The 21,903-nt window shown below is 40.1% G+C and overlaps 1 protein-coding gene across 1 annotated transcript; it reads left to right on the top strand.

The window, feature by feature from the left end:
- The first annotated feature begins 5 nt into the window (after positions 1–5).
- On the top strand, positions 6–19,897 carry pigk (phosphatidylinositol glycan anchor biosynthesis, class K). Its single transcript, XM_058395859.1, has 11 exons — positions 6–147; positions 1,387–1,440; positions 1,516–1,607; positions 1,724–1,859; positions 2,390–2,501; positions 2,598–2,694; positions 3,898–4,015; positions 4,649–4,759; positions 8,171–8,337; positions 14,245–14,323; positions 18,217–19,897. Exons 1-11 carry the CDS (start codon positions 64–66, stop codon positions 18,331–18,333), a joined length of 1,167 nt encoding a protein of 388 aa, XP_058251842.1. The 5' UTR covers positions 6–63; the 3' UTR covers positions 18,334–19,897.
- Positions 19,898–21,903: the final 2,006 nt, after the last annotated feature.

Genomic DNA, 21,903 nt, shown 5'->3' with positions numbered 1-21,903 from the left:
TGTGTCAGCTACTTCCGGGTTTAAACGCCGAAGCTGCCAAAGCTCTGCACCGGGCTAGCCGACATGGCAACTTTAATATTCATAACACTATTAGCTTTTATAAACTGTTTGATATTTATGCCAGTTGCACACAGCAACAGTGTTGAGGTAAGTCTTTAATTTTTTTTTTAAGTTACATTTGCGCCTTTAAAATAATACAATAGCACTAGAGCTAGCGTCGCTATGACAGTTGGCTCTCATTCATAACATCTCTGGGCGCGAGCTAAATTCCAAATCGCGGCTTGTTCCCTACGCAGGTGACCTATGTAGGCTGCAAACTAGCGTCTCGTGCGCGCCGATCTAGTGCACTATATGTTAAATTGGGAGGCATTTGGGCTCCAAGCCTTGAAAGGTTCGCCTAGGCGTTTCTCGAGAGCTTGTTTCTCATTTGTTTATTTGCGACAAAATATTTATTTAGTATTTTATATTTTAATGATACACTATATAATTCTTTTTTTTAGTTTAGGTTATTATATTACCAAAGCTGTATTAGCTAACGAGCTAATTAGAAAAATGAGTACACTTCACATAGTGCACTAAATATTAAAGGAAGCAGGGCGCCATTTTGAATTGAGGCAAACCTCATTTAGAGGTTTTTATATTTGAATCTTTTCATCAAATGTCCTCTTTCTCTGCTTTATAGTTGCTTAAAAGATCCAACATTGGAATAAGTCAGGGATAAAACCTTAAATTGCGGGAAAATAACCGACTCAGGTGGTGTTAGTTCCTGTTATCGCTTACGGTATAGCAGCTACAAACATCCATCCCCTCATCGACGTCCCTCTTTCTCTTCTTTGAAGTTAATAAGACAAAAAATAGATAGTTTGAATAGATTGAGTAAATATATTGAATAAAAATAGATTAAATGGAACGACCTCCATACGAATCAATGGGTAAGCTGTTCAGCAATGTTCTGACCAATCTGAATTGAGGATTAATTAGCGTTGTTTCTATGGCAACAGTGGCGTCATGATGGGATGCTTTTGTCTTGTTTTTATTTAAAAAAAAAAATAAAAAAATAAATAATAATAAATTTACTGCTCTTTAGGAACGTGCTAAGGTTTGAATCGAAAGGAGTCGGTTCAAAGAGTCGATTCGTTTTAAATGACACGTTATTCACTTCATTATCATTCTCTCTCTCTCTCTCTCTCTCTCTCTCTCTCTCTGGGATAAAATAAAATGAGACATGATTATAAATACGGATCGTCCCTCTCGCTCTCTCTCTTTTTTTTTAACAGACTCTTTTTATGAATCTGACTCTTTGATTCAGAGTCGATTCTTTACATAAAGAACAAAAAAAACTTCAGATTTAGATTTTTTCTGATAATTGGTTGAATTGTGTTTCAGACGAAAGCTGCAAAGTTCTTCAGCAGCGGTCATACAAACAACTGGGCAGTGCTGGTGAGACTGTTAAACACTTAAAGACTGTAACAGTAATGAATGAATCATTGAATGAATAAATGACTCTGCACGTAGGTTTGCACTTCAAGGTTCTGGTTCAACTATCGCCATGTTGCCAACGTGCTGTCGGTGTACAGGAGTGTGAAGAGACTGGGCATCCCGGACAGGTGAGTGTCACCACCACTGACGCTCCATACCTGTGTTTGATTGAATAAAAACCTCATCACATCTGTCATCTTCTCTCTCTCTCTCTCTCTCTCTCTCTCTCTCTCTCCTGCTGCAGTCACATCGTTCTGATGTTAGCCGACGACATGGCCTGCAACCACAGAAACCCCAAACCTGCTACCGTGTTCAGCCACAAGAACATGGAGCTGAACGTCTACGGAGACGACGTGGAGGTGGATTACCGCGGATACGAGGTGGGCGGGGCCTGTTTACTTTTCTCTGTTCTTTTTGGTCAGGAGATCTAACAGGTTTATTGTTTTTAAGGATGCGAGTTTTGTCTCCAGTGTCCCAGATTTCCAAGAACGTAATAAACACCTTGCGCTATTCTCAGTAACATAAAAAGCTACGTTTTGTTTTTGTTTGTTTAATAAATTCGAAGAAAGTGTATCACTGCTCTAACATAAGAGATAACAAGGATGAAGCTTTTTCGTAGACATTTTACAGCATTAAGTATACCTGTAAATGGATAAATTAATTGTTAGTTCATAAATAAATTATTTGTTTATTTACTGCATCTACTTTATTAATACTGCTCTTAAATTAATCACGGTATAGGATTAATTTTGTAATAACTTTCATTTACTTTCTATTTATTTATTTATTTATTTATTTATATTTTATTTTTATTTATTTATTTTACAAGAATAATCCTAATTCTTGTAAATACCAGTGATTTTTTATTTAATTATTACTTATTTATTTATTTATTTATTTTCGTGTTAAGGTGACCGTGGAGAATTTCCTGCGCATACTGACCGGACGACTCCCGGCGAGTACGCCTCGCTCCAAACGTTTACTGAGCGATGACCGCAGCAACATCCTCATCTACCTCACAGGTAAACCGAACAAAAAACAAATTGTTTACATCTAAAAAACAAATGGCCACTATAGGGCTGATGTAAACCAGGTGTTTTTTTTGGGGGGGGGGACAGGACACGGCGGGAACGGCTTCCTGAAGTTCCAGGACTCGGAGGAGATCAGCAACGTGGAGCTGGCTGACGCTTTCGAGCAGATGTGGCAGAAGCGAAGGTGAAAACATCTGGATTAGTTCAGTGCTTTTTGTTTCATGTTTTATGTTCTCTATATGTTTTCCCCCTTTTCCTACAAGTACAGGGAACATTGTATTTTTATTGAAAATTCTTTTTTTTAAAAATTCTATTTCTATATTTTTATGACACATACACTCGATGAAAAGAATTTCACTGCATGTCATATTGAGTTGCAATGGTAAGGTATGTGATTAATAAAATTAGAATTTTTTAATAAAATTAAAATTTTATGCATTACATTTTTAATTTAATTAAATTGATGAATAAAATTTGAGTTGTACATTTTTACACACAGTTCAAATTTTATTAATTACGTTTTTATTTTGATTAAATTAATGAGTAGAATTTGAATGTTTAATTTTTGAATAAAATTAAACTTGTATTAAAATTTTTAATTAAGTTAAATTGATGGATAAAATCTGAATTTAATTTTTTTTAATAAAATTAAAATTGTATTAATTAAATTCTAAATTAAATTAAATTGATGAATAAAATTAGAATTTTTAATTTGAATGCACTGAAGCAACTGAACCAAACATTGTTTATTATTATTATTATTAATTTATTTTTTTAATTAATCTTTTATTTTATTTATTTTATTTTTTTAATTTTATTTAATTTTTAATATTTTAAAAAAAATTTTTACTATTACTTCTGGATATTTATCCAGTCTTGTTTTTTTTTTATTCACAAAAATATAAAGTCTGATCCAGAGGCAGGATGAAAGCTCTTAAAAAAATGTCCACACATCCATCCATTGATTCATTCATTCATTCATTCATTCATTTATTCATTCATTCAGTAGCTGAGCTCAGAACCTAAAACGCAAATAAATAAACAAATGAAAGAAAAGACGCTTAGAATAAAAAATAGATAATTCCCGTTGGAGAGATCGATTAGGACTCGAGCGTCAGCAGCCGAACACATTAAAGCTCCATTGGAAAAGCACTCTGGTGTGGAATCAGTAGCTAATCTATTAATGGCGTGTTTGGAGCCGTGAGGTCAATGCGACAGGCTCGGAAATGTTCCCAGCTGCCATTACGGCTGGGAATCGGAGATCCTGCTGATGTGATAATTGAAGGGTCAGTGTGTCTGGACGTCAACAGGAAGTCGAGCCTTCGGTACAAAAAAACAAAGGGCGTGACTCATGATTTAATTAATGAATTTTTTTCCTACTCTGCAGGTATAACGAGCTGCTGTTTATAATCGACACGTGCCAGGGGGCGTCCATGTACGAGAGGTTCTACTCGCCCAATATCATGGCTCTGGCCAGCAGCCAAGTGGGAGAGGATTCGCTTTCAGTAAGCGCTCATTCATCTGTCTCACATTCGTAACTAGAAACGAATAAAAAAGTGTCTGTTCTTGGTAAATAAACAATAAATCCACAACACAGCAATTACGTCACTCTCGCTCCATCACACCACCTCATGGATGGTTATTTTTCTGTAGCAGCACATGATTCAGAAGCGTTTTATTCCTTACATAATGGCTGTGCAAAAGTATTCGCGCCCTCCATCATTTGGACTGTGTTAGGCGTCATTATTTTGTCTCATGGCGTAGTTTTATTAGAATGTTTCAGACAGAGGTGATTTGTAACACTTTACTCTCAGGCGATGTCGAGTTTCATCTGTTGATCAAATGAAATCGGCTTCATTTTTAAGGTGTCCTAGTAAAAAAATAAATAAATAGGGGGGGGTAAATATTTATGCAACTGATGGATTTGGAGTTGTAATGAATTTAAGTGACTGATCTGAGATTTGTTTAATGTTCATGCTTTATTTAATATTAACACGTGTAAGGAGGAAGGAGTGGGAGAGTACTATTAAATATTTAAAAAAATAAAGAAGTTTTAGTTAAGGTGTGTGCTACATTTCTGTTTTTTTCTCAATTGGTTGTTTGTTTTCTCTCTCTCTCTCTCTCTGTGTGATTTGCAGCATCAGCCGGATCTCGCCATCGGGGTTCATCTGATGGACAGATACACCTTCTACCTGCTGGAGTTCCTGGAGGACATCCATCCTGCCAGTCAGACCAACATGAACGATCTGGTGAGTGTGTGTGTGTGTGTGAGACATTTGGCTGGTCCCCACAAAAAAAAGCTTCTTTTATCTTACCAAAAAAAGAGGTTTTGGTGTGTGTGAATAAAAAAAGATGTAATAAAATTGCAATTAATGTAGGCTAAAGTTGTAATAAGGATGTAATTACTGTAACTTAACGTCCTAATGAAGTAACCTAAAGCCATAATTAATGGCCCCTAAGTTTAGTTAAATAAAGTAACCTAAAGCTGTAATAAAGTCGTAATTAATGTAATCTAAAGTCACAATAATTAAGTTTATTTAATTTTTAAGATGATTTGGTCAGAAGTCGTCATTAAGGTAATAAAAAAATGTATAATTTTTAGTTATAAAAAATTCAGTTGAATTATTGTAATAAATTAGTTGTTACTGTAACCTGAAGTCGTAATAAATATAACTTAAATTGGTAATAAAGTTGTAATTAATAACCTGAAGTCGTTATAAATGCGTAATTATCTTAAGCTAGGGTTGTAATTAAAGCAATCTTCATAAGGACGACACATAAATATGAAATAATTAATACAGGTAAATAAAGAGGCTCAAAGTCGTAATAAAGGTAAATTATATGGGATTGTAGGTCTTAAAGGAACTCGTAATTGAGGGCAGTTTGGGATGAGAAGTGTACTGAAGGTGTAAAATAATAAAATTCACTCAGTAATTCAAGACATTTATTCAACATTTATTAAGTTATCTTAAAAGTCCTGTAAATCCTAATGAAGCAGCTGCACAGGTACTTGGACCTGACGTTGGAATAAATTTATTATTAAGGTAAACTGTATCAAGGTATTTAAGGCAGGACTCTATAAGACGTGTAATTAAACCATTTGAAAATGAACTTCACTCTCTAATTACTTGAAATGAGTTTAATCATAATTAAAGGTCGTTAAAACGGAACATGAAAAACCTTTTTTTTCCCCATAATCATTTATTAAAGTGTAATTAATTCAGTTGTAATGATGGGATGGGTAATTAATGTTCGAGAAATGTAGGTCAATTTCACATGACTTTTACATCAGACTTTAATTAATTATAATATTTATTTATGTTAAAATATTAAGAAAAGCCCCGCCACTTCAGGCCTACATACTGTAAAGAAAAGTCCCGCCCACTTCAAGCCCACATGAAGAAAACCCCACCCACTTTAGGCATACATGAAGAAATGCCCCATCCACTTTAGGCCTACATGAGGAAAAGCCCTGCCCACTTCAAGCATACATGAAGAAAAGCCCTGCCCACTGCAAGCCTACATGAAGAAAAGCCCTGCCTACTGCAAGCCTACATGAGGAAAAGCCCTGCCCACTTCAAGCATACATGAAGAAAAGCCCTGCCCACTTCAAGCATACATGAAGAAAATCCCTGCCCACTATAAACCTCCATGAAGAGAACCCCCACCCACTTCAAGCCTACATGAAAAAAGCCTCGTCCACTTCAGGCCTACATGAAGAAAAGCCCTGCCCACTGCAAGCCTACATGAAGAAAAGCCCTGCCCACTGCAAGCCTACATGAAGAAAAGCCCTGCCCACTGCAAGCCTACATGAAGAAAAGCCCTGCCCACTGCAAGCCTACATGAAGAAAAGCCCTGCCCACTGCAAGCCTACATGAAGAAAAGCCCTGCCCACTGCAAGCCTACATGAAGAAAAGCCCTGCCCACTGCAAGCCTACATGAAGAAAAGCCCTGCCCACTGCAAGCCTACATGAAGAAAAGCCCTGCCCACTGCAAGCCTACATGAAGAAAAGCCCTGCCCACTGCAAGCCTACATGAAGAAAAGCCCTGCCCACTGCAAGCCTACATGAAGAAAAGCCCTGCCCACTGCAAGCCTACATGAAGAAAAGCCCTGCCCACTGCAAGCCTACATGAAGAAAAGCCCTGCCCACTGCAAGCCTACATGAAGAAAAGCCCTGCCCACTGCAAGCCTACATGAAGAAAAGCCCTGCCTACTGCAAGCCTACATGAAGAAAAGCCCTGCCCACTATAAACCTATATGAAGAAGCCCCGCCCACTGCAAGCCTACATGAAGAAAAGCCCCGCCCACTGCAAGCCTACATGAAGAAAAGCCCCGCCCACTGCAAGCCTACATGAAGAAAAGCCCCGCCCACTGCAAGCCTACATGAAAAAAGCCTCGTCCACTTCAGGCCTACATGAAGAAAAGCCTCGTCCACTTCAGGCCTACATGAAGAAGCCCCACCCACTCCAATCCTACATGAAGAAGCCCCACCCACTTCAAGCCTACATGAAGAAAAGCCCTGCCCACTTCAAGCCTACTTAAAGAACATCCCGCCTACTTCAAGTCTAACTGAAAGAAAGCTCCACCCACTTAAAGCCTACATGAAGAAAAGCCCAGACCCATTTCAAGCGTACATGAAGGAAATATTATATTTGGTCTCTGAATCATAATAATAATAATAATAATAATAATAAAAACTTGAAACCTGAAATCAGCTGCTGGAATTGTGATTGGTGTAATGGCTCATTATGCTAATCACTGTAATTAATATAGGAAATTAATCAAGTTCCTGATTTTTTTTTTTTTTTTTTTGACCGACTAAATGAGATTTTTAGGTTTAGGTCAGACAGCGTTTCAGTGTTGGTTCCGGTGGACTCTCTCTCTCTCTCTCTCTCTCTCTCTCTCTCTCTCTCTCTCTCTCTCTGTCTCTCTCGCTCTCTCTCGGGCGTCTCTAGCCAGAAGATGAAAAACGTGGCAGATGAAAACCGTGGCCACTTTAAACAGACTGTCTAATCCACATGTAGGTCAAGCGCTTTGAAAGACACAGGAGGCAGACCTTTTCTCTCAGCACCTAGGCATCCGCTCGTCCCACTCCGAGGGGGCGTGGCCACTTCCTTTTCATCTCCTCTGACAGACACATACCGTAGTAAATAGTAAATACCTCAAAAATCAAGTTACAAATGCTCTGTAAGCTTTTTTTTGTTAATTTATAATATTTTAACAAATTATTTTTTATTCAAAATATAATTACATTTTTTAGTTTATATTCATTTATATTTATTATATTATATATAATTATATTGTTAATATTTTTATTTTTTTTATACAAATTTAAAATATCTTAAGCAAAAAAAGTTAAAGGTTTTTATAAAAGTAATATAACTATAACAAAATATATATATATATATATATAAATATATATAAAATATTTTTTTTTTTTTTTACAATATTTTATGTATTTTAAAATACAAAAAAACCCATTACATATATATATATATATATATATATAAAATATAAAATATAACAATATATATTTGAAAAGAGCACAAATTTTTGGTTAACCAGTGTGTTTTGCTCGATTGACCACTTTTGTTTGTTCTGTTGTGTGTGTGTGTGTTTGTTTGTGTAATCTGATTATTGTGACTCTCCTTTCTCCCAGTTTAAAGTGTGTCCACCGAGCCAGTGCGTGTCCACTCCGGGCCACCGTACCGACCTGTTCCTGCGAGACCCCGGCAGCGTCCTGATCACCGACTTCTTCGGCAGCGTGCGAAAGGTGGAGATCACGCGGGAGGTGCTGAACCTGACCACGCCCACATCCACAGTCACGTGAGCTGCGTTTATTTTCATCAAACACCGACACTAATCCAGAGGAAATAAACACTGCATGCGACACAAACCGTGTTGTTACCGTTTTTCTGTTGTTGGATATATTTCTGGCCAACGTACAAAAGATTTCTATGAAGTTGTCTTCAGCTTTACACGGCCTTCTTTTTTCATTCTGGTTCGTTTGATTAGGTTCAGAATGAAACCAAACTGCAAAGCAAATCCGATTCTTATGCGATTTGTTCCTGAAGGTGTCAGTGTGTACAGAGAATACAATAAATCAGTCCTCAACATTACAGAGAGAGAGAGAGAGAGATGGATAACATTGAGAGAGAAAGAACAATGAAAAGAGAGAGAGACAAATGCACAATGATGCAGAGACATGAACAGAAAGTGGGAAAAAAAGAGAGAAAGCAAAGGAGAGAGAAAAAGTTAAAGAAACAAGGGAGGCAGAGGGTGATAAAATGTTGGGAGAACCTGTGAGGGAGATAAAGAGAGGGAGAAAGATGAACAGTGATGCGGAGAGAGAGAAGGAGAGATTGAGAGATTGGGGGGGGGGAGAGGGGAAAAAACAAGAGACTGGGGGGGGAGAAGGGGGGGATAAAAACAAGAGACTGGGGGGGAGAGAGAGAAGGGGGGGATAAAAACAAGAGACTGGGGGGAGAGAGAGAAGGGGGGGGATAAAAACAAGAGACTGGGGGGGAGAGAGAGAAGGGGGGGATAAAAACAAGAGACTGGGGGGAGAGAGAGAAGGGGGGGGATAAAAACAAGAGAAGGGGGGGATAAAAACAAGAGAAGGGGGGGATAAAAACAAGAGACTGGAGGGGGAGAAGGGGGGGATAAAAACAAGAGACTGGGGGGGAGAGAGAGAAGGGGGGGGATAAAAACAAGAGACTGTGGGGGGGGAGAAGGGGGGGATAAAAACAAGAGAAGGGGGGGGGGTAAAAACAAGAGACTGGGGGGGGGAGAAGGGGGGGATAAAAACAAGAGACTGGGGGGGAGAGAGAGAAGGGGGGGGATAAAAACAAGAGACTGGGGGGGAGAGAAGGGGGGGGATAAAAACAAGAGACTGGGGGGGGGAGAGAGAAGGGGGGGATAAAAACAAGAGAAGGGGGGGGTAAAAACAAGAGACTGGGGGGGGAGAAGGGGGGATAAAAACAAGAGACTGGGGGGGAGAGAGAGAAGGGGGGGGGTAAAAACAAGAGACTGGGGGGGAGAGAAGGGGGGGATAAAAACAAGAGACTGGGGGGAGAGAGAGAAGGGGGGGGTAAAAACAAGAGAAGGGGGGGGATAAAAACAAGAGACTGGGGGGGAGGGGGGATAAAAACAAGAGACTGGAGGGGGGAGGGGGGGATAAAAACAAGAGACTGGGGGGGAGAGAAGGGGGGATAAAAACAAGAGACTGGGGGGGGAGAAGGGGGGATAAAAACAAGAGACTGGGGGGAGAGAGAGAAGGGGGGGGGATAAAAACAAGAGAAGGGGGGGAGGGGGGGATAAAAACAAGAGAAGGGGGGAGAAGGGGGGGATAAAAACAAGAGAAGGGGGGGATAAAAACAAGAGACTGGGGGGGGAGAGAGAAGGGGGGATAAAAACAAGAGAGAGGGGGGAGAAGGGGGGATAAAAACAAGAGACTGGGGGGGGGAGAAGGGGGGATAAAAACAAGAGACTGGGGGGGGGGGAGAGAAGGGGGGGTAAAAACAAGAGACTGGGGGGAGAGAGGGGGGGGATAAAAACAAGAGACTGGGGGGGAGAGAGAGAAGGGGGGGATAAAAACAAGAGAAGGGGGGAGGGGGGGGATAAAAACAAGAGAAGGGGGGAGAGAAGGGGGGGATAAAAACAAGAGAAGGGGGGGATAAAAACAAGAGACTGGGGGGGGAAGGGGGGATAAAAACAAGAGACTGGGGGGGAGAGAAGGGGGGATAAAAACAAGAGACTGGGGGGGAGAGAAGGGGGGATAAAAACAAGAGACTGGGGGGAGAGAGAGAAGGGGGGGATAAAAACAGGAGAGGGGGGGGGGGGGGGGATAAAAACAAGAGAAGGGGGGAGGGGGGGATAAAAACAAGAGAAGGGGGGAGGGAGGGGGGATAAAAACAAGAGACTGGGGGGGAGAGAAGGGGGGATAAAAACAAGAGACTGGGGGGGAGAGAAGGGGGGATAAAAACAAGAGACTGGGGGGGAGAAGGGGGGGGGGTAAAAACAAGAGACTGGGGGAGAGAAAGGGGGGGACGAGATATTGGGGGAGAGAGAGAGAGAAGTAGAGACTGAGAAGGATAAAGAGAGAAAGTGTGAGAGAGAGAAGAAGAGACTGGGAGAGAGAGAGAGTGACAGAAAGGGAGAGACTGAGAGGGAGAAAGAGAGAAAAGGAGAGCGTGGGAGAGAGAGAGGGATAAAGAGAGAAAGCATGAAAGAGAGAAGGAGAGACTGAAAGGGAAAAAGAGAGAAAGCACAAGAGAAAAGTAGTGGCTGAGAAGGATAGAGAGAGAGAGTTAGAGAGACTGGGAGATTGGGAGAGTCTGAGAAAGAGAGAGAGAGAAAGCAGAGAAAGAAACAGAAGAGTCACTCAAACTAGTGATACATGGAACTCACTTTTTTTTTTTAAAGAACACAATAAAATTCGCTCTCTATTGAGTTACTGAGTATAATGTGACGATGCTTTTTATCAGATAGTACACAGAGTTCCTGATCCCACACACACACAAACACACACACACACGGCCGCGTGTGTTTTTGCCGTCAGCGTCGGCTGGGAATCAAATCAAAGCCCGGTTTGTGATTTCCACTCAACAAATTCCATTTTAATAACCTGCTGCACATCTGTCACCATGGTTACCGCGGAACAGGACGAATCCGGACGCCGCGTTACGCATTTCCTCTCGCTAACAGACTCCGCTTACTGCGTCCTCGACTGATATCTGATTTTGATCAGCAGTGACGAACTAATCCAGTTTAGTCGGTTCACATCTCCACAACAGAACTCCACTGTAAGCCTGGTTCCACAGACTGGGTCCAGCTCCCTGGTTGCTACGGTAACAGCTTGGCGCTCTTTACAGCCACATTAAGCTGAAAAGCATCTCAGAATATGCAGCAACAACGGATGTGCTGGATCCGAGAAGTTACAGCTAAACATTGGAGACTCCATCCATAACGTCACCGTAGCAACCATCACACCTTCGTTAAACCACAAAACGTGACAAGTTAAAAATTCCTGATCAAATGGATCATCTACAAGTCGTATAGTTTTATATTTATGCAGAAGAGTAAGATCATCACGAGTCAGTAACGATTATGACGCGCTCTCAGAGGCACAGGTGTCACTCAGATGTGTGTTTTATGAAGAACGCCACAAGGTGGCAGTAGCGCATCATCCAGTTCCTCTTCCTGTTCTTCCACTCAAGCTGTCTCTCAACGAAGATGAAATCCCAGACACACGCTGATGAACCAACGCTTTGTTTAAAACCATCTGCTCAAACCGTCCACAAAGTGCGGTCAGTTCGATGCTTTATTGGTCAGAAGACGTCGTGTGTTAAAGAAAGTCATATCTGGGAGGAGTTTCCAGCATCAGCGCTGACTATGTTTTTAGAAAATTAGAAACTGATAAATCACTTTGAGACTCCATGTTAGATGAAAAGAATGAACTCTGCTTCCTTTAACACCGTATTCAAGCAAAGTATAAAGGGGAAAAAAGAATTTTATGTAATAGGTTACACTTGTTTTTGGGAAGGGTGCCAATACTTTTGCACCTGACTGTATAGTAGGAAGTTTGAACTTTTATAGTTATTCTATACAGCTTACTATAATCTAGCATGCTAGCTACTTAAAGGCACACTGAGCTCACAGAGAAAGTTGTTTTGACGTTAATAATAATAATAATAATAAAAAGAATAAATATTCCTCGAACACGTGAACCGATCCAGACACAGCTCCCCCACCTCCGAGATAGAGAGAGAGAAGGAAAATTAGCGCTGGAAACGCACTAACAGCCGCCTCCATTAGCACAAGCAGCTCCGAGCGACAGCTTTTCCAATTAATGGGAAGAGGCGCTTCATTATCGCCGTTTTAATTTGAGGCTTCGGAGGGGAAATCACGCCGCATTCGAGCTAATCAGCGGGGCGGTAATGGAGAAGGAACGGAGGGAGGAGCGAGCGCCCGGGGCTCCTGCTGAACAAGACAAGCCAATCCTCATTTCCAGCGCTAATCGCTTGTAGAACATCTTCGATTAGGGCATGGTGCAGTTTGATTTTTTTTTTTTTTTGTATTTATTTTTTAATTATTTTTCTGCTTGGACAACATTTTTACAAGCCTGGGGAAGTATCAGTCAGGCATGACGCTTCTTAGACTGGAAATGCTTCTGTACGTCTCTCTACACATTATCTGCTATACAACACGTTCCTGGTGGCTGTGGAGTGTTTACCCCCTCGCTCTTTAACTCCGCTGCACCTCAGCTGATGGAAAGGTTTAGGGCAGCACCCTTCCTGCCCCAATGGATCTCTTTCCATTAGAGCTTGTTGCAGTTCCCTTGTTTGACCACTAGGTGCAATAATAAATTCTTTGTTTGTGAGTGGAACTACTTGAGTTGGTGGAAAACTACTTGAATCCTAGAGGGACTGATCTATGGAGTAAAAAGTGCAGAGAACGGCAAAGAATTTAGAATTCAGTCAAAGAATCCTTCCTTTTTTACTGCGTCTGAGAAGAGACGTAGACACAGATTTCTCACCCCTCGTTCCTCTCCTCCTCGACCTCACAGCCTGCTCTTCTCCTCTCCTCCATTAAGAGGATTGCGCTGCTTTAATAGACTTCCCCTGTCCCCTTTACCCCGGTTTATGAGCGCGGACGGGAATTCGGGGCGGCCCAGTCGCGTCAAACTGTAACCGCTCACCTCCAGAGTTAATTAAACCTCAGCTCGTGTACCGTAAATCAACCTTACGCCGCCGCCAAAAGGCGGAAAATTCATCGGTTGGAATTACGACGTGTTGTTCGATCGGTTTACATCACCGCTTACACCAGATATCACCAAAACGCTTTAGAAATGAATGAAAATAAATAAAACCCAGCGATTTTTATGATTACCTTTATGATTTTTACAAAGTTTCACACAGATCAAACATCAAGGATCAACATTTCTGTCAGATAATAAAACATCTCCACAGTTTGTATTTTGTATTTAAAAAAATCTGAAAATTTATTGTCAAAAATTAGCACCTAATTTCAGAAAACCTTGCCTTTTAAAAGTATTTATTATTATTGTTATTATGTCACCGAATGTCATATGTCTCATTTATTTCTCCAGTCCTGTTCTTCGTCTCTCTCTCTCTCTCTCTCTCTCTCTCTCTTTCTCTTCATTTGTCAAAATCGTGCGTCAAAAATCATATCCCTCCCTCCAGTCAGCATGTGGTATCGATGGCCTCGTCCCAAATTCAATTTCAGGAGCCTCTCGAGTGAGGAGCTGCGGTCTGGCCGGTGTTTCCCAGCTCCGAGTGGCCTCCATCGACCCGCAGAGCGGAGGAGGCCATTTCTACATCTTCAATAATGTGTTTATCTCTTAAAAGCCATCGAGTTTTCTTCCTTTAAGCGAAGGATCAAAAGCCTGTGTTTTCATTCATCTATCAGTCTGTTGCGTCTGCGATTAAGATACGAACCAACGCACGACTCAACTGTTGCGTCTCTCCAAAAAGAACAAAGAGAGAAGTTTTCCAAAACTCTCAGGTTCAGACGCAACAAGTCTCCTTTTCACCTCTGTAGAGTTTATAAACAAGACATGCAGCATTGCTGAACAGCATTAAATTGGATTTATTGGGGCCAATCAGAGAGCTGCTGATGCGTGTTCAATAAAATAAAAAATTAAATATAAAGGATTTGTGTGTCTGCTGCTGCAATAAGAGTGTAATGGGTTTGTTTGGTTCGGTTTTTCAGGTCTGTTGCTGAAGGAAATGAGAAGAGCGAGGCACTGTCTTATGTAGACCAGTTACCAGTGGCTGAAATCATTCATCAGGTGCGTGTCCAGTCGATTCCACTCGCAGACCAACTGATTCACTCTCGCAGCTATACGCTGATTCTGATTGGTCAGAAGGTTTCGATTAGATTTCCATAACGGAACACAAGCTGATCTAATGGTGGATATGGTGATGTTTGTCTAACCTTTAACAGATAATGGGTTTTATAATCAGATCATTACACCACTATAAACCACGTTTTGTTTTTTAATTAAAGTATGATTGATTTGCCTGATCATCATCTACTTTAAATAAAGTCCAGCCACTTCAAGCCTACATGAAGAAAAGCCCCGCCCACTTCAAGCCTATACATGAAGAAAAGCCCCACCCCCTTCAAGCCTACATGAAGAAAGCCCCGCTTACTCAAAATATAGAAAAGCCCCGCCCACTTCAAGCCTATATGAAGAAAAGCCCTGCCCACTTTAAACCTACATGAAGAAAAGACACACCCACCTTAAACCTACAAGAAGAAAAAACACGCCCACTTCAAGCCTATACATGAAGAAAAGCCCCACCCCCTTCAAGCCTAGATGAAGAGAGCCCCGCTCACTCAAAAGCTTACATACAGAAAAGCCCCGCCCACTTAAAAGCCTACTTGAAAAACAGCCCTGCCCACTTCAAGCTCACATGACAAAAAGCCCCACCAACTTTAATCCTACTTGAAGAAGACACACCCACTTTAAATCTACATGAAGAAAGAACACGCCCAGTTCAAGCCTACATGAAGAAAAGCCCCAACCACTCCAAGCCTACATGAAAGAAAGCCCCACCCACTCAGAAACCTACATGAAGAAAAAAACATGCCTACTTCAAGTCTACATGAGAAAGCCCCACCCACTTAAAAGCCTACATACAGAAAAGTCCCACCCACTTCAAACCTACATGAAGAAAAGCCCCGACCCACTTCAAGCCTACACAAATAAAAGCCACACCCACCTCAATATCACATAAAGAAAAGCCCCGCCCTAAACAAATTTCCTCGTCTCTTTCAGACTGCTTCTTGTATTTCTCGCTCGAAATGAGATTGTCTTGCTTTACCTCCTTTTTTTTGTCACGTTACACATCATGCGTGTGGTTTAACCAGATTAAATACCCCGTGCTGGATTTCCTCTCAGGCCAGGCTTAAACTCAGGGTGATCACTAGATGCCCCACGGGGCAGAGGGTGTTTTCTTGTGTGTGTGGTGGTGGTTTGTTTTTTTTGTTTTTTTCTTCTTGCTTCGCTTTTACGAGGGAACCAGTTTGTAGGATTTTTTTTAGCTTGTAGCATCATCACTGTAGTACTTTGTTAGGTTTGATGGCTTGATCCTTCGGTCTGTATGAATGCATTGTCGTTTCCATAGCAACATTGTGCCAGTGGAGCATAAGTGTAGGACGCAGCTAATGGACTTTAATTTATCTATAATAGCTTACCTAATAGCTTAATTTTTTTTTAACATGTAGCAGAATGTTCACATGGAAACATTTCTCTCCCAAAACCACGCCGTTATTTTAATTATAAATTCATCACAGGAAGTTGGGTTTCTTGCAGGATCTCAGCTCTGAAAAGGAAACGTCACCTGTCGCTTACTCAGTGGTGCAATTTACAGCTGTGATCGTAATAATAATAATAACTGCTTTGTTCTCAGTAGGAACACTTTATATTGTGTCGTTGGCTAAAAAAAAAAGAAGAAAACCATGCTCTTTGTCCAGATTTACATTATCCACACCAAGAGAGCGGTACATCGCAGCGGGAAGCGTTCGGAAAGCCGTGATTAGCGGATAATCAAAAGATTGCGACGAAGCACACAATCATCACCGTCTGTTATCTGCAAATGTACCGTCTCAGTGGGAGAAGAGCTTTATCCAGCCCGACCTCCCGGCTCACGCTAATCATCACGCCGTGCTCAGCTCAAGATCCGGACTTCCTTTTATTTTTTTCTTCTTTATGTGCTTTATGTGAGCGACAGGATTTTGCTAAATGAAATTATGACATTGGCAGAGACACTCGGACTTCAGGGGGTCAGAGAGGAAAGGAAAGGAAGTAGGTTTATTGAGCTCTGGGTTGGACGCGGAGGGATACCTCTTATTGCTTTCTGGTGAATTATTAAGAGAAAAGTCGAAGAGTTTTCGGTCTGGTTTAGCGGAACGTCCAGCAGACGGGAGGACGTGCCACACGTCTCACAAATAACCCCAAAACTTCACCACAAGCACAGTGACAACGGACGTAGTGATTACTTCTCGAGGTTTAGCTCCGGAGAATTAAAAATCCTGTCATCCAATCCGACACACTCTGACAAACACACACACACACACGCACACTATCTGAGCCGAATCCTCAGCAGGAAGCGTCACTGTTCCTGAAATTCCATCTTAGCTACTTATGTGATTAAATATTTACCTGCAACACCTTCACAACCAAATGGAACGAATAAATATAAAGCAGCTGTAACAAATATGAAGAAATACACATGAGTAAATAAAATAAAAACGCTAAAATAAACAGCACAGGATAATTTTTCATTATGTCATATGCACTCGGCCGTATATATATATATTGTTTTACGGCATACGTTTCCAGTTTGGCCGCATGCCACACGGGTCAGGGTGACTACACCGTGTATCTGGACCAAACAAGCACACGGCGAGTCCTGGTTGCCATGGCGATGACCATTCCTTCCTAGCGTTTGTCGTAATATTCACCTCATCCTGGGCTTGTGAATGGCGTGTGACCTCTAGTCATTGCAAGAGCTCTGAACGTCCAGAAAATCATCCTTTATTTATTTATTTAATTATTTTTGGCCACTTGTGTGCGATGACATAATCGTTTCCAAACTCAGGAGAGCTACAAAAAAGGTCCAGAGTTGATTCTGCATTTGCATCTCGGCTCTCGACGTCAGTCCGAGCACCAGCCTCTTGAAGCCGTGTCAAAAAAATAAATAAACAAATTACGCTTAGTCTGCCCTGAGGAATTATTATTGGCGCACTTCCTGAAAATGAGCAAACATCAATGGCGGTGTATAAGTATTGGCACCCCCTAATTACACAGTTTATTGTTCATGGTTACTTTCTATTTGATTCACTCAAAAAAAACAAAAAAAAAAAAACAGTTACTGTTGCACATGCAAAATTCAGACACGTATACTGACCTCGGCTTAACAAAGGTGACCGGAACCGAGCAATCCGAGTGTGCTTCAACGGTGCTTCATTAATGAACAACAAACTTTCCATAATAATCATTAATTTTTTTTATTTTTTTTTTTTGATAATAAGAATAATCCTCTTTTTTTCCCCCTGGCACTGTTGACTCATCCCTCTCTCTCCCTCTCTCTCTCTCCCTCTCTAAATATGGCCTTTGTCTTGCCTCCCGCAGGCCGCATGCTGCTTTATTAGATAAGAGAGAATTGTAGTGCTCATCGGCAGCGTGCGGAGAAGCAGTTTAAGAGGACGGTCTGGCGTTATTCTCTCCGATGTAATTGCAAAGTTATGGGGACGTCTTTCTCTTTAGAGAGTAAACCTCTCGGCTGCATTAGCATATAAATGCACTGCTGCAGATGCATGCGTAATAGGAAGTGATTTAAAAGTATAATATATATATATATATATATATATATATATATATATATATATATATATATATATATATATATATACATACACACACACACACACTGATTGTGTGTGTATATATATATATATATATTATATATATATATATATATATATATATATATAGATATATATATATATTATATATATATATATATAGATATATATAATACATACATATATACATACACACACACACACACACACACACTGAGATGTAACATGATGACGTGGCTGCGCCAATGAGGAAAATGTCCATTGTTGTTTTTGTTGTTGTTGTTGACCCTCTTCCTGCCCCGCCCACAGAAACCCAAGCAGAAGGACTGGCATCCTCCAGACGGCTTCATCCTCGGCCTGTGGACACTCATCCTGCTCGTCTTCTTCAAATCCTATGGCATCAAACAGCTCAAGCACATCTTCTGAACGCCGTTCTCCCTCTGGAGGTTTTCCCCACTTTAAAAAAAAAAATCCTCCTTCTTTTTTATTGTTATAATTTAAATAAAGCATGGTGAGGGCCGGGACACGTTCTGACTACTGACTCGTACGATGCCTTTGTTGTGCTGTTACGGGGTGTAATCTGATTACATTTCAGCACCAGGTAGGGTTTTTTTTTTGTAAATCCTCGGATACAGTCGACCGAGGACGAACTGGCTTCGAACCTCGTCTCAGCGTGGTTTCAGTGTGCAGAAGACATCACGTCAAAATGAACACGTTTTTTTTTTTTTTTTTTTTTTTTTTTTTTTTTACCTTCATGTCTGATTAGAATTTGCGCTCCATTTAACGACCTCACGTTTTACTCCTCCACTTTTGCTTCAGAGCTCCGACACTAATACAGCTAGCAAATAACGAACGCTAAGAGCTAGCGGTTTGGCGCTGGACAAACTGCGTGTAGGTATAGTTTAGCATCTCGGCATGAAACACTTACTTTCTGCAACACGAGTAAGTATTAAAGAAAAAGTGGTACAGTGACCTCACAATGATTCATGTATATTGGCTATCATATTACCCATGAAATTACCCATGATTCCTAGCCCTTGTCTACCAGTTTACTATAGTGTTGTTTGTTTTGTTTTGTTTTGTCAAATATTCTTTCTTATATATATAATATATAAACGTTTTTTAAAAAACAAACCTGCTTCCTGACCAGTTTTTTTTCCCCGGAAGTTAATGAAAATAGATTTTTGTTTCTTTTTTTGCCCGCTGAAACAAACTTTTGTCACTCTTTCACTGTTAGAAGTCGAAAATAATGGAAAAGGGTGATGTCTGAGCGCATGGGTTTCCGTTTCAACCAAAAATTCAATTCCGCCGATATTTCCAACTTTGAACTGAATTCAATTTCATAAAATTGCGTCAAAAACTAATTTTCATTAACCTGTCTATTAGTGTCAGACTTTTGAGCCGAGGAATCATGGGTAATTTTTTGAACCTAGGGTTCTTTCGACGATTCGTGTTCACTGTCCATTACCGAGAGCTTTTATTATGTTATCGAAAGATATGTACGGAGAAATTCTCCATTCTGATTGGTCTGTGGTTTCTATCGTAACAGCTAACAGTATAGCGGCTGCTTATCGATATAAAAATAATAAAGAATGTTCGGAGTACGGACCTTTTCAGTGTGGAGATTTAGGGAAGGAGTCTCCAGTGTCATTAAAGGTAACTATAAATGGATAAAAATTCTAGTTTAGGAGGCGGTGAGCCGTTTTCAGTCAATAAGAGTTGAATTATGTTTTCCTTCTCTGTCCATCCCCCCCCCCCCCATAGCGTCTGGGATTAAATTAGCTCTCGCTGTGGAACCTTTGCACATGTGCAAATGAAAGAGTTTTTTTCTTCCTTCACCTCCCCCTGGTCTTCACGTCACTCTAATGCACTGGATCTCGCAATATCCTGCACTTGCTCCATCAGCCACTAAAACTCTGATGTATTATGAAATGCAGGCTTTTTGTTAAACAAGGTTTTTTTCATTTTATTAGTAAAGATGAAGAAGAAATGCTGAGTGCTGTTTTTTTTTCTTTTTTTTTTGTTCTCGAAGCTTTCAACCTGGCATAAATGATTACATCAACCAAGTACTGTTGAATTGAAAGTTGTAGCCTGTAATGTTTTAGTCCATTCGGGGTTTATTCACAGTTACTGGATCTTACTGAATACCACAGTGATGTACTTCTGTGATACTGTGCTGAGGAAACCTAAAATTGTAAAAATGCTGAAAATGATCATTTCGGGGGGTTTTTTTGTTCTTCCACAAACATCTACAATAGAGTTAAATTTTTAATATAATTTAATATCTGTTTATTACCTTTTTACATTTAAAAAAAAAATATTTTCACAATTTTGATGAGAAATTTCCAGTCAAATAAGCATTATGGACAAATATCTATTCTTCTTCTTCTTCTTATTATTATTATTATTTCTATTATTATTTTTATTATTATTATTAATAAATAATTCCTATTTATTTTTTTATTACTCATTCCATTAAAAAAGGGGAAAACGAAAACTTTATTTTTTTAAAATTCTACTAATTCATACATGTTTTTTTTATTATTTAAATTTTTTTTTTAAATTAATATTTATTATTTTGTTATTTTATTTTATCATTCTATTTTCACTCCAGAATGCTTAAAATATTGTTTTCTATTTTTATGCTGATTTTTTTCCTCCCCATTTTTCCCATTTCTTGACTGGTTCAGATAAGTAAAAAGCCATAAAACACACAATAACAGTTAAACTAAAAAAAATGGAGCCTGTGTGAAAAGTTTTGATAAACCCCCTGAAGGTCAGGTTTAAAGCAATCTCAAGCTTGACTGGATTTACACAACAGGGTCCAATCTCATAGAGTTATATTACTGGTGTTTCTCAGATTATGTTTGTCGTCCTGACAGCGACATCCCACAGCTACTCGAGCTGCTTACGAGCTCCTACAGGTCTGGAGATGGACTCTAGGAGGGTGCCATTAGTTTCTCCACTGATTTTGAAAAAGATTTTCAACCTCATCCTCCAGCAATGTGCTTAGAACTCTGAATGGTAAAATTCCAGAGACTCCATCGATAATGTTAAGGGATTCTCCAAAGGTAAAGTTCTTGAAACTGTGCGACTCCATTGGTAAAGTTCTCAAAAAAAGTTCTTGAAATTGTGAGACACTATGGGTAAAGTTCTTGGAACACTGAGTCTCCATTGGTAAAGTTCTTGAAACACTGAGTCTCCATTGGTAAAGTTCTTGAAATTGTGGGACTCTATTGGTAAAGTTCTTGAAATTGTGGGACTCCATTGGTAAAGTTCTTGTAAATTTTAATCTCCAATGGTCCAGTTCTTAGCATTTGATTCTCCCATTTTTAAGCTCTTAAAACTCATATTTTCCAGTGGTCCAGTTCCAAATAACTTAATACTTTAATAGGGTTGAACTAAGCTGATGTTCATCTTTAGTGCACATCAATTTTAATATAGTTCCACTGCTGATCTGGAGAATAGAGAGAGAGTAAGGAGAACATTGTGTCCACTTACTTTTATTGTGTTACCTTAAGTCTCTGTTTAGGTCTGTATAGATCTATAGGAGATAAATTTCTAAAACAAACAGGTGCCAGACACAGACAAGATTCCTGCGGAGACCATCTTTAAGCTCCATGACCTGGGTCAAGAACCAAAGAGTAAGCTTAAAGCAGAGGTAAATCTATTACGATATCCATGATGTTCACAAAAACCTGTCAGCACTGCTGGATTCAACAGGTTAGAAGGCTTGTGGTTTAATGAAAAGCTTCAGCCATTCGCCCGAGATATTCAATTCCTGCTAATTATTATTACAAAAGCATGCCAGCCTCACGGGGAAGATAACTGCTAATTGCGACAGTTAGGTGATTGCCTGAGCCGTGGCCTGTAATTTCAGTCATGCGCATGAGACGCTTGAAAACTGCAAAGAGGCTGGGACGCTTATTTCAACACGTACGGATCATAAGCAGGATATAATGCACGGAATACTCAGATGTGCGGGAGCCATTTTGT

Source organism: Hemibagrus wyckioides, linkage group LG07 (genome assembly GCF_019097595.1).
Source record: "Hemibagrus wyckioides isolate EC202008001 linkage group LG07, SWU_Hwy_1.0, whole genome shotgun sequence".
In the NCBI taxonomy this organism is placed as follows: domain Eukaryota; kingdom Metazoa; phylum Chordata; class Actinopteri; order Siluriformes; family Bagridae; genus Hemibagrus; species Hemibagrus wyckioides.
Note: the sequence above shows the minus strand (reverse complement) of the source record. Positions and strands in the feature narration are given on the sequence as shown.